The sequence below is a fragment of the Typha latifolia genome, chromosome 8 (genome assembly GCF_019914945.1).
Source record: "Typha latifolia isolate L0001 chromosome 8, TyphaL0001v2, whole genome shotgun sequence".
NCBI classification, from domain to species: Eukaryota; Viridiplantae; Streptophyta; class Magnoliopsida; order Poales; family Typhaceae; genus Typha; species Typha latifolia.
Genome location: NC_133093.1, coordinates 2,315,427 through 2,329,381, shown reverse-complemented (window position 1 = coordinate 2,329,381; position 13,955 = coordinate 2,315,427). Strand labels below are relative to the sequence as shown.

Below are 13,955 nucleotides of genomic sequence, written 5' to 3'. Positions count from 1 at the left end.
TTTTATAAGTGCTAATTAGGGAGATTTGGTCAAATTACTTGACATTGTCCAATTCTCATACAACATGTTGTAAAGCTCTACATAAAAGAAATTTTTTTTTTCAAAATTATCACGAGACAATAATCTTCCATACCGCATACTTTGGTGGTTAACCACAAATGCAGCAGTACTTCGACATATCATCTTGCCAAGGAGTGGCATCAAAATGTAAAGATTATAAAAATCTATCTTGAGAAGGTATCACAAAAGATATAAAAGTGAGCGGACAAGAATCAAAAGCCTCGAGACTTCAAAGAAAGGCGACTTAGTGATAGTGAAACTCCAACATTTTAGTGATGCCATTGCTTAAATTTTTTTTGCAAGGTGCATAAAGGATGTAACACCCAATAAAAAAAACTAATGCACCTGTGCTAGCCACAATCCTTACCAAATTATCCTCCATTTTCTTTTTTTTCTTCTCTTGGCTCCACTTGTAATCACCCACATTTTCCCCTTTCTTCTTGTTGTACCAAACCCATCGCTAGAGCATTGTAGGTGTGAGTAGACCCCTTTTCTTGAACCATCAATGAGTCCTCTTTCTCCTCCTCGAGATAATTTCACTTGGTTGCATGTAGTCTTCCAGCTTTTTTTTGTGTGATGTTTTGGCTTTTTTAGAGAGATTGTCTTGTGACCTCGTGTTCACCCCACACCTACTCGAAAAACTTTCCCTCAATGTCCTTGTGTCATAGGTGCCCTATCGCCGGTTTCTTAGGGTATTTGTATTGGTTTTTGTGTTATTTTCCTCTAGATGAAACTATTTGTGCCTTTTCTTTAGAGCCCTCATGGCTTGCTTGGTTATAATAGAAATCTCCATGGTCGTTGACCATGGAGTGGATGTTCCCTTGCCGTCAACTACACCAATCAACCCTCTCGGCCTTGTGCATCCTTCCTTGACTAGTTGTTGGCAGCAGAGCTAGCCTCATATGTTGTTGGTGGTGATTGTAAGTAACCACCTCCTTTATCTTCTCTTGGTTTGCCTCTCGCTAAGAGAGAGGAAGGGGGTAAGTTAAGCTTGGGTTGAGTCTTAACCTAACCCAGTTGCCTATGAGTGGGTTGCGGGCAACACAACCCAAGTTATGCCTAGGTTGGGCCTTGGGCCCTTGGTTGCAATTAACTTCAATATATTTGGCCTAAAATGAGACTCTTGCATGAGAGACCAGATTTGACACAAGATGAAGGGCACGAAAAAAAATTGGGGTCTTCAAATTCAACTTGCGATCATCAAGCCACCAATGGAGCCAACATATTATTTTGGGCCTAAGGATAGACCAAGTGGATTTATTTGTTATCTTTCATCCCAAGTCTCTATGTATAGTTGTGACCATATTAGATCAATGCATTAAATATTAATTATCAAGAATTATAATCTACTCACAATAATTGTTATAAGTCAACTTTATTTTTGCATAGTAGTGAATTGGGGTACCTATAATTGGTCCTAATGGCTCCTAAGACCGGCAATACTAATATCGTTGTTATTTGGATTATAAATAGAAGAGTTTATGGTGTATCCACCTAATCTCATAAGACATTGGCGCTTATTTATGTTTTAGTTCTATATATGTATTATTCTTATGTATGGTTACTTTGGTAGATTCACCACTGTACGAGAAAGATCTTAGAGCATGAGGTTTAGATAATTGAGGAGTGCATGCAACTGCAAGTCAGGCAAATGAATCCTTCATAGTCTAGGAGTAGTATGGACACTATAGTTATAATATATTTTATGGGTTTGTGGTACTCAAGTCATGCATGTACATATGCTTATTTAATATTCAACGTAACTACATTTTATTGTTTCATTTTGCATGATAACATTTTGTTACTTCATTTATAATAGCTACAATGATCATTTACTCGCTCAGTCTAGACTCAGGGCAGAGCATATATCTAATATCAATATTTATATCGGCCAAAAGTAGCTAGGTCCGTGTGGCTAACATCGCGTACGCTAGTTTGAGCTAATGTGAATACTATCAAATATTGAGATTAGACACTTATTGATCTTAAATTATAACTAAGAAATAGATTTCTTTTCCTTTCTCTATTTTTTGCAAATTCCCCTTGAAAAAAGAAAACCTAATTTTCTTTTTATAATGCTTCATATGGGCCCCACTTCAATCTACTAATAGGAAATCTATAACAGGACTTGGCTAAGTCCTATATGGAACGAGCCAAAACCCAACAGTTTTCTCTATCTGTTACACTTTAAATATCGAGGAAAAACTACTAGTTTTCCTATTGTTGAGTTTTGAGGAAGGAGCAAGGCAATAACACTACTATCTTTGACGTCTGCTTGTGCGAGTCATTATGAAAGAATATGTTGGGTGTGCATTTCCACAAAGAATACAAACGAAAGACGGCAAGAGGGAGCGAGGCTTTCTAAAGATAGGTAGAAGCAGAGCTAGCTATTCTCTTTGTTCTACACTTCCAGTTGTAAGGAAGAAGAGGGAACATAGTTTCTAGAATAGCAGTGAGATTGGTAGTTGGTGGATGGTTCGCGTCGAGCATCAATAGTAACCTGATGACTTCCCTCATATCCTATGTTAAAGGGACCAATCCAAGAGGCAGCTTGGCCTTCAGGCAGAACTGAAAAGGCTACAGAAGGCCCTTTAAAGTGTTAGGTGGAGATTGTGCTGGTCGGCTTGTGTTAGGTGGAGATTGTGCTGGTCGGCTTGTATCCGTTGCACTTGACTATGTTAGGAGAAGGTGCTAGAAAATTCAAGAGAAGATTGATCTTTTGATACTTAACACAAGATAAAGTGGATAAAAATTTTAAACTTTTCTTACTTCACTTACTTGGCATAAAATAAAATCACACACACACACACACACATATATATATATAGTAGTAGTTTACATGATTTTTAGTTATACTATATAACTCTTTGATTTCTAACTTCTAAAGAACTCAAAAGATTGCTATAATTCAAAGGCATAGAGAAGGCTAAGAATCATCTCAAAACCAAAATACCAATGTTAAATTATTTTTGAATTCTACACTAGCCAATTAATCTAATTGACTAGTCAAATGGGCTAACTTAATATTTCAACATTCTCCTCCTAAACTAGACCATTTTCATGCCGAGCTTTTTCTTCAATTTGGTGAAAGTATCCATCTTAAGAGCTTTGGTGAATATGTCTGCTAATTGATTTTAAGTATGACAATACTTAATCTCGATTTCATCATCTTTGACCAAATCTTGAATGAAATGATATTTAACTTGAATATGTTTGCTTCTACTATAAAAGATTGAGTTCTTTGTAAGTGCAATTTTTAATTTGTTATTATAAAATATATTTATGCCTTTTATTATAGAGGATCCAATGCCTCGGCGACCATAACAACAGTTGCAGATAGGGATGAAAACGGATTAGATACGGATCGCATAGTGCTTAACCCATATCTATATACATATTTTGTATCCAGATACGGATTCAGATATGGATATTGGGCGGATATTAAAATTTAAAACCATATCATAACTAAATGGATACGAATCAAATAGTTTTCGAATAGAAGATTGGATTTTAAACGGATGTGGATCGAATTTTAAACGAATTATAACCTTTCTTTTGGAGACAATTAACACAAAATATTAAGAGTTAAAAAAATCCGCATGTCAAATACATGTAAATTTAGCAAAACCTATCTCTATAGATCATATAGAACACATTATTAGTAACAATATCAATATTCAATAACTACAAATTATAAATTATTCAAAAAGTACACGGGTAAATGGATATCCGATATCCATATCTGTATTCGAAAAATTATCCGACCCATATCCTTATCCGTATTGAGTTTTTTTACTTGTATTCAAATCCATATTTGAGGTTTCTTCAAAAAATTTATCTGTATCTGAATCCGTATAAGGGTAGGATGTAAATTATTCCGAATTCGATCCTAATCGAGTTGGATAACGGGTTGGGTCGAAGTTAATCTGACCCGTTTTCACCTCTAACTGCAGATGATTATAATAAAGGCTGAGGAGGGGATCTATATGAAGAATATCACAAGATAGGGATCCAAGGAAGAACCATGCAGCTAAATTTTCTAAAGATCAACGACAGATTGGATCTACCATGTTGAACAATTTATTGCATACCAAGGAACGCCGGAGACCCACAAGGTCCTATTGGCCTCTTTCCACTTAAAAAGACGGTCATCTACAGGTACCATGCGACACAATGAGCGCGTCCATTTTAATTTGGCACAAATTCATGGAACCCTAATGCGTGTAGTTTAGCCTATCATTATGAAGATTTCTAGGTAGTCCTCACTAAACTAACACAAAAGACTATGGTTCGAGCCTACCAGGAGGAGTTCGAGCACGTTTACAACCGAGTCGAGGGCTGGTCAGACTTAGCCTTGAAGAGCATTTCAACATCGGCTTCGGCAAGTTGAGGTCAAGGCCGCATGATAGTTTACACTCCTAAAGGCATTCTTTACCACACAAATAATAAAGAAGATTCGAGAGTTCCGGATCTTGACAAAAACACATTGGACCACTGCAGGCTCAAGGTCTTAACCTCAACCATGAGTAGTGTTCTCAGTACGTCGCACTCTACTGGGTCTTGATTTTAGCCGAGACTAGCAGTAGCCTCTATTAAATCAAGGGTATCCTAGTTGCCTCACTCCTTCGCAGGCTGAGGAGTGGCGATCTTAGGAGCTATCATTCTACTACGATGAGCAATATGTGATGGACAGAAGTGCGCGAAGGTTTTTGTCACGCCCCAATTTGGGAACATGATGGCTGCGAATCTCTAAGATAAACCCTTGAGAAAACACGAAAGCTCAAATAGTAATCAAATATTAAAATAGATTGACACAACGGAAATCCTCCACATTAGGATTTTATGAATTAGTTCTAGTTATTTAGATTTTTTTTTTCATGTCAGATTAGTAATTGTTGAACCTTATGAATGATCTAGATATTATTTTAGTTAGATTATTTTTTTGAATTAAAATCTTTGACTTTATTTCTATTATAATAAATTTTGCTTTCTTTGGCTTCATGTCTCTTGGGATTGTTTTCTCGGGTTATGTCATGTCTCTAGGCAGGGTGCGATAGTTCCAACAGCAATTATGTTCTCTTATTTTCATTTTCGTATAGGGCTTATTTGGTTGCGGAATAAAGAAACAGTGGAATTAGAATTAAATGAGGACTTATTCTGGAATATAGAAAAATTTTATTCCAATTCTAACTTGGTGTTTGGTTGTAAAAGGAGAAATAAGTATTGGAATAAAAATAGGGGATAAAACAATTTTTGGTTGTGATAGTTGGAATAAGGGAAACCTATGATCAGATTGACCTTATTGTCTTTTCTTTGTTGAATATAAATGCATATTTGTTATTTTGTTATTTGTTCTTCTTATTTGAGAAAAAGATAAGAAATGAGTTTAAAATTAAATATAAATTATAAAATGAGAACAAAGTTGGAAGATAATAATAAGAAAACCCTCTCAAGCAAGGAAAATATAAAATGGATCTGACCCAAAAATAAAAACAGAGTGTGTTTTGGTGCAAATTACCCTTGTTGTAGTTTTACTAGGTATATCTGATGATAAATATTTTTGATCTAGAATTTGAAAAAAAATACTTTTTTATTATCTTAAAATGTGAAGACAATAAAAAATTCTAACTACTCGTAATATTTAAATTTAAAGTTTAAATATTCAGAAAAAAGATACTAAAGTATATTTAACAGGGAAGCAAATAAAAATAAATCTCCACCCGGTTTACTGCGCCCCTCTGTTCCTCCCATTATTTTTATTATTATTTTCAATATCTTATTTCGTAATGCACACCAACTTGCACTGCGTAGCTGACTTGGGTAATGTCAACGCGTACCAGTCTGCCTTCAGATCCTTGTAGACTTAAAACTTATTGCCAACTTGCCCATGGACGATGCTTCTCTATATAGCTAATGTCAACGAGCCATTGAATAGAAATGCAGCGCATGTCTTCCCGGCTACGAAAGGGGTGCGGTTTCCTCTTCCTGTTACACTTAATCAATATACTGATGATTTAACGGTCTTTTATCTTCGTACTCTTTTGAAAGAAAAAATATTATTTACCTAGAATTTAACAAAATAAGAGATAATAAACATAATGATTAAGTGGGATAACGAGATAGGTAATAGAGAAATAGTTGGGTGGGGGCCACATTACACGGAAAAGCACGATCGGATTCAGAAAAAAAGTCAACTGGTTCTTTAACAGGGAAGCAAATAAAACAAATCTCTACCCCCTCTCCTCCCCTGTTTTAATATCTGTATCTTCCATGCACCTGTTCAAACTTTGGCAGAGTAATGCACAGTACCTTGCACTGCGTAGCTGTCTGCCTTTCTAAGCCTTTGTAGACTTGAAAACTTATTGCCAAGTTGCCCATGGACCACGCTTCTACAGCTAATGTCAACGAGCCATTGATTAGAAATGCAAGCGATTGCCTTCCTGGCTACGAAAGGTGTGCGGTTTCCTCTTTCTGTTACACTAAAATATAGAGGAAAAATGACTAGTTTGCCTATTATTGAGTTGCGGGGAAGGAGCAGTGCCAGTCAATGGCTTTAATTAATGCACTTATACTTAAACGTGGGGACACTAACGTTAGCGTTGATGTCGACAATCACGTTTGGAGGAGTCGTTCTGAAAGGGCGGGTTCCGTGCGCAGTTGCCAACGCGTACAAAAGGGAGAGGACAAGGGGGAGAGGAAGTACGCGCTCTTCTATTTGTTGTTCCTAAAGATAGATAGAAGCAGAGCTAATAATTCTCTTTGTTCCACTCTTCGAGGCTCCCACAATGGCGGTAGAATTGGTAGTCGGTGGATGGTTCGCGTCGAGCATCGTTAGTAACCTCATCACTTCCCTCATATCCTATGTTAAAGAGGACCAGTCCAAGAGGCAGCTCGGCCTTAAGGCAGAGCTGAGAAGGCTGGAGAAGGCCCTTCCCAAGATCCAAACTGTGATGAACGCGGTCGATAGTGGCCATATCAAGGAGGAGAACCCAGAGCTGGCGAGTTGGTTGTGGCAGTTTAGAGATGCGGTTGAGGAGGCAGAGGACTTCATAGATGAGATGGACTACTACCAACTGGAAGAAGAAATCAAGGGGAAGAAGAGCAAGGTGAGTCATGCTGCCTCCCGCCTCAAAACTATTTTTCAGCGTGCCGTGCGTAAGGATACCACTTTAGAAAGGTTGAAGAATATAATTAAGGGATTATATGAGGTTGCAGCTGATGTAGGGCATTTTGTTCATTTGGTGGACAAATTAAATCACAAGCAACCTTCGAACACGAGCAACCGCGATACTTCTTCCCTTTTACCTGTTGAACACAAAGTGGTTGGACGAGATGATGAGAAAAACAACATAATAAACAAATTGCTAAGTTTCAGTTCTGCATCTGTTAGGAGGAATTTTTCCATTCTACCTATAGTTGGGGTTGGAGGGATTGGGAAGACTACTCTTGCACAATTTGTATACAACGACGAGAGAATAGAGAAGCACTTTAGCAAGAGGATATGGGTGTGTGTCTCTAATAATTTTGATGTTCTCTCACTTACAAAGAAGATTTATGAAAGTTTAAAGCTTCATCAAAATCATACCATCGATAATCTTGATTTGCTTCAACGGGAGATTTTAGAAAGTTTGAAGTCGAAAAAAGTTCTGCTTGTGTTGGATGATGTCTGGAATGACGATGATAGAGAAAGTTGGGGTAAGTTACTAGCACCTTTCAGTTCAGTAGAGGGTGGAAGCATGGTCTTATTAACAACACGAATGGAAAAAATTACAAAGATGATGACAGGTACCATGGAACCTATATTCTTAAGGGGTTTGAGTGAAGAAAATTACTGGGATTTCTTTAAGAACTGTGCATTTGGTGATGAGGACCCCAAGAATTATAACAAACTGCAAGACATTGGAAAGAAAATTGTAAAAAAGTTAAAAGGGTCCCCCTTAGCTGCAAAGACTGTGGGAGGGATATTGAGGAACAATTTAGATGATGAGCACTGGGAAGATATCTTAAATAGTGAAATTTGGGAACTAGAACAAAGCCAGAATGATATAGTGCCAGCTCTGAGATTAAGTTATCAGCATCTCTCTTCACACTTGAAGCCTTGCTTTAGGTTTTGTAGCATATTTCCTCAAGATTATCAGTTTGATAAGGAGAAAATTATCTACATGTGGATGGCTCTAGGTCTGGTTCGGAAGCCTACGAAAGGAAATAGACGACCAGAGGATATAGGACATGAGTACTTCGATGATCTGGTGAAAAAATCATTTTTTGATTGTAAATCCGCAGGAGAGTGCTATGTTATGCATGATCTACTCCATGACCTTGCAGGACTTGTTTCCCAGGGTGAATGCTTTAGAATTGATGAGTGCTCTGGGCCCAAAAGTATACCGACAAGTATTCGTCACTTATCAATCTGTAATTATGTTGCTCTTCCTATACCTGAGATCATCAAACTCAAAAACTTGCGCACACTTTTGATAAATTCAGATTCCAGTGAAGATGACATTCTTAAGGTGCTCAAAGGTCTGAAAAGCCTGTGCATATTGGTAGTGAGAAATTTTAATATCATTGATGACTGTATTAGTAGCCTAATACACCTCCGCTACTTAGCTAATCATGATATTTCTCATGTCCCTAAATCAGTGAATAAGCTTTACCACCTCCAGTTCTTGTATTATCAGGAAAGTTTCTACCGTCATTTCTCAGATTTACCAGTAGATTCAATCGAAAACCTTATTAACCTTAGAATCCTAAGTACTCCGAATACTCGGTGCGGCAAAACATCTGGTATAGGGAGACTAACCTCACTTCAGATTTTGGAAAAGTTCATTGTTGCAATGAATGAGAATAACTTTTTGGAGTTGAAAAATTTGCGAGAGCTCCGTGAACTAGTTATTGAGAGCCTCGAAAAAGTATCAAGGGTTGAAGATATCTGTGAAGCCAATTTGAAGGAAAAAGAGCACATTCAGGAACTGACTTTAGATTGGACTGAGGAATATGATGAATGTAGTAGAAGCCCTGAGGTTGATGAGCAGGTACTTTGACACCGTTGAACCACATTCCAATCTCAAGAAACTGAAAATAGCATATTATATGGGCCGCAGGAGTCCACATTGGATGTCTCCTCAATCACTATCAAAGTTAGTATCTATTCAACTTAAGGATTGCGCTGGATAGGAAGACCTATCACCTCTTGGACAGCTACCCTACCTTGAGTCTCTACATATATCTGGCATGGATTCGTTAAAGTTGATTGGCAGTGCACCCGACAGGGGAACCGAGGTTTGCGTTTTCCCATCGCTGAAAGAGCTAAGAATTGAAAACATGCCGGCACTAGAAGAGTTTTACGGAGGAGCGACCCAATGGCTTCCATGTTTGAAAACTCTATATGTTTTTTATTGCCCCAAGCTGAGAGTGTTTCCAAATCTGCCTTGTGGCTTAAGTAAATTGTCTATTAACAATGTGAGTTGGGTTACTCTTCCACAACTGTGCCACGACCAGGTAGAGGCATCATCGTCATCATCATCTCTTTCCTCACTGGAAATCTACTCTTGTGGAGACCTCGTGTCCTTAGCCGAGGGTTTGTTACTGCATCCTCAGCTTTTTACATCTCTCGTGGAGTTGGTCATTCAGAACTGTAGTGAGCTGACACATTTACCTATCAGAGGATTCGGGAAATTCACCTCTCTCAAGGAAATCAAGGTAAAGGTTTGTCCGAAACTGCGGAACAGCTCAATATTTGGAAGGTTCCTTCCTTCGTTGCTGCACACCCTTGTTATACAGCATTGCGATGTACTGGATCCATTACCCAACAAAGCTCCGCAAGACCTCGACTTTCTCACTAGAGTGATTATCAGTGGCTGTGCAAACATCAAATCCCTTCCCTTGGCAGAAGTCCTTGGAAGATGGAAAGCTCTAGACCATTTGTTGCTTAAGGATTGCTCACAGCTAGAATCCCTGGGGGGTCTGCAAGCACTCCCATCCCTCAAGCATTTGGAAGTGATCAAATGCCCTAGTTTAGTTGCAGATGATTCATCATCATTGTCAACATCGCTAGCGGAACATCCCTCTTCCTCAACTTCCTTAATATTGGACGAGATTCACATCGACGATCTCTCGCTGCTATCCACTATGCCATTGAAAAGCATCTCCACCCGAGAACTGCATCTTAAATGTTGTATTGATTTCCAATCCTCAGCACTAGAAGAATGGGCTTTGAAGAACCGTACCTTGCTGCAAGTGCTATATATAAGAGATGTATCCTCTTGGCAGTTCCCGCTTGAAGAACTGCAAAGCCTCTGTTGTCTCCAAGTTCTAGACGTATACCACTGCAGAGAGCTCCAGTCACTACCAAAACTTCCATCATCGCTTAAAGAACTGTGGTTATGTTACTGTTCCTCAGAGTTGGAGGAGAGGTGCCTACAAGATTCAGGTCCGGATTGGCCCAAGATTCAGCACATCCCTACGGTACAAATAGGCAATTACGATAAGGAGACATTAGCAGCTATTACTCTAGAAGAACACAATCGCCGAACCCGAGTATGAGTTCTTTCACCATCCCCTTAATATTTAATTCCTCGAGATATCACAATGATTTTTCTGTTCGTCCTTATATTTACATTTCTCCATTGTCTTTTCTTTTTCTATATCCAATGAAACTTTCAGGTGCCTTCATAGCATTCCCTGTAGTCTAGTGCACCAGGATGCCCATTCTTCTTAAATTTTTAGTTAGTTAAATTCGTATAGGCAAGATCGTGGCACGTTGTCTCTCATTAACTATTTTCCTAGTTGGTCATTTTAGATTACTGAGAAACATGCTACACATTAGATGTTTCAGTAACATCAATACTACTTGGATTTTTCTGTTTGGTCAATAACCAGTTTGCAATTCAGAAATGATGTGGCAAATTTTAATTTCGAGTTCACATTTCAGATTAGTCTTGTGAGAACTTTATGAGATTCACATGTTTCTCCGAAAAATAGAAACTTATAGTTGATGTCAATAATTCAACTAATCACGACGATGCCTCTTCATCCTTATATTTGTTGAAATAAAAGTGGATTTTTTTATGATCCTATTCCAAAGAATTATACAATTCCTACTGTGCTTATACAGTGATGACACTACAAGATAGATCCATATCAAATAATTTGATTCTTTGTTTCAATTAGGTTAGAAAAACAGATATTGGTTATTGCTCTATATAGATTTCAATCTTTTTGAAGGTTTTAAACAAGAAGTGTGATTTCATGACAAAAACCCAAAAGACCATCAACTCATGATGTTGAAAAGATAAGAAGTGTTAAGCAGAGATTGTGGTGATCAGCTTGTATCTGGTGCACTTGGCTAGATAGAAATAGTAAAAATTTTCAATTTCCCAACAAGAAGGGACATGTCGAGCTTCTACATCAGATTAATATTAATACTATGTTACTTTGCTGGGCAGGAATGAAGAACGCAGACGCTCTAGAGCAGAGGAAGCTGATAATTCAATGAAAGAAGAACCAGAAGAAATGATTCTGCTGATCTCTGGATTTTTTTTTTTTCTTCCATCCTGATTGCTTATGTGTAGTTTTTGTTGTCTTAGTTTTGATGGTGATACTCTTTTGCTTGGTTTATTTTGTTCAGTCTTATGGTGAAATGATGTGATATTGTTGTTTTGGATGTTGAATTTATTTGGTGTGGGGTTATAATGTTTATGTTTTTCCTTTAGAATAAAATAAACTCCTGATGTTGAACAGGAGTGACGAAAACTGTACCGATCCATTTTCATGTAGTGGTTTTGTGGAATTTTTCAAGTTAATTAATTGTAAGTCTTCCGAGAAGATCAAAGCAAGAGTGAAATGATTATTGCATACCTTGTTATTCAACATCTCCGAGTGGCACATTTCAAGTTGTATTAAAGATAATACGAGTGAGAAATTTGATACTTGTATTTACGCTCTTCCAGATTCACGATGATTTTCAGAAGTAAAACCATCGTCGTCTTTATATCTGATATCATTGTCAATCTTGCAACTGGTAAATGCTTCTTTTACGTATTATCTTAGCTCTCAAATACTGCAATTTTGGCAAACAATGGACTACATAGAACATTAAAGGGATAATTATTTATCTAAAAAGAATCATTGCAGCCAAATCCCTCAAAATATTTATTCTCACAAATAACCCATCAATTTCTTAAATAAAGATTGATTTGTACCACTTTAACTCTCCTTTAAACTGTGCCTTTTCACAGCCTTTTTCCCAGATATCACACTCCGATAGAGGACGTGTGCGAGATGAGATGGATGTCAATAAGTTCCAAGAGGAATTATGATATAAATCCAAAATTGATGGGTATTTTAATAATAAAATAGTTATTCAGTGTTTGGTGCAATCTATTTAGGGGTGAAAACGAATTGGATACAGATCGGATAGTACTTAACTCATATCCGAATTCATATTTTTAGTCCGGATACGGATTCGAATACAGATATTGGACGGATAACAAAATTTAAAACTATATCCTAACTAAACAGATTTGGATAATTTTCGGATAGAGGATCGGATCTTAAATAAATATTGATTAAATTTAAAATAATTATAATATTTTATTTAGATATAATTAAACAAAAAATTATTAAGAGTTTTACAACAAATAATTTTTTTATATGCCAAATATATAAAATTACAGAAATTAATCTCTATAAATAATATATAACGTATTATTAGTAATAATATTAATATTTACTATTTAAATAAGCAAACTAAAAATTATAAATCATTTAAAAAAATATGTGAGTAAACGAATATCCGATATCCGTATCCAAATCCGAAAAATATATCCGACCGGTAACTGAATCCGTATTCGAATTTTTTTCAAAAATTCTATCCGTATCCGAATCGAATAGAAATTTTTATCTGAATTCGATCCGAGTCAGGTCAGGTCGGAGTTAATCCGACCCGTTTTCACCCCTAAATCCATTCCAAGAATTTATATACATTTTTTTTTCCTTCTTTCCGGATGACACGACACGTCGGATCCCAAGAGAGAAACCTTACACTCTTTTGCCGAAGAATTTCTTGACTTGGCATTCCTTACCTTCAGAAAATGGAACTAGCGGAAGGAGTAAGTTTTTAGATCACCATCAAGGGATGAGGAAAACGGGGTTTATTTTTAGCAAATGAAATGCTCTATTGATAACCAATAATAATAAAAGTAGTTTATTTTATTGGTAAAATATAGGGTACCAATTGTAATTTCACTATTAATATGTAAGACATACTATCTATCACTAAAACCAAAACACCAATGCCACAAACCGTTGACATCCGCAATTTAGTTTTGTAACTTTGCTGATGAAATAAACCCATGGGTACTTTAAGGTTAATGATAGCATGATATATTGGATCCTTTGTTGGAAGAAGCAGTGGAAGATATTTAATTTAGCGTTCCATTGCTCTATATTGACCTGACATGAGAGTAGTTGGAGAACAGCTATGGGAAATAAGAGAAGAGTATCGAAGGAGTCTCAAGAGAAAATGAAGTAATCTTTCCCACATGAGTTTGAGAATGCATTGGCAAGTGAATTCATTTGATTGCATCTTTCTTTTTCAGTAGGATGTCATTTTGAACTCAAACTGCCCATTGTCCTTTTATTATCTGTGCATGGCTCTTTCATTTTCATATCATCAAATTTTATTTTTATTTACTTCTTTTTTTTCTTTCTTCTTCTTATGGATTTGATACAAAACAATTACACAACATCAAAAATTGGATACCCGGTGAGGAGTTTGTATGTCAAGATACTGCTTGTTAATGCCATTGAGAAACTATTGTTGCTATCTAGTAGTTTTGGGACTTTTGTCTGTGTTTTATGTTTAAATGCAACATTTAAATGTTCCAAACTTTCTT

At 36.8% G+C, this 13,955-nt stretch overlaps 2 protein-coding genes across 2 annotated transcripts; both read left to right on the top strand.

The window, feature by feature from the left end:
• Positions 1-6,765: 6,765 nt before the first annotated feature.
• On the top strand, positions 6,766-9,101 carry LOC140793466 (putative disease resistance protein RGA1). The gene has a single exon (XM_073144959.1). The coding sequence runs from the start codon at positions 6,846-6,848 to the stop codon at positions 9,099-9,101; it is 2,256 nt and encodes a 751-aa protein (XP_073001060.1). The 5' UTR covers positions 6,766-6,845.
• Positions 9,102-9,291: 190 nt separating this feature from the next.
• LOC140793467 (uncharacterized) lies at positions 9,292-11,890 on the top strand. The gene is made up of 2 exons (XM_073144960.1): positions 9,292-10,596; positions 11,505-11,890. Exons 1-2 carry the CDS (start codon positions 9,292-9,294, stop codon positions 11,508-11,510), a joined length of 1,311 nt encoding a protein of 436 aa, XP_073001061.1. The 3' UTR covers positions 11,511-11,890.
• Positions 11,891-13,955: the final 2,065 nt, after the last annotated feature.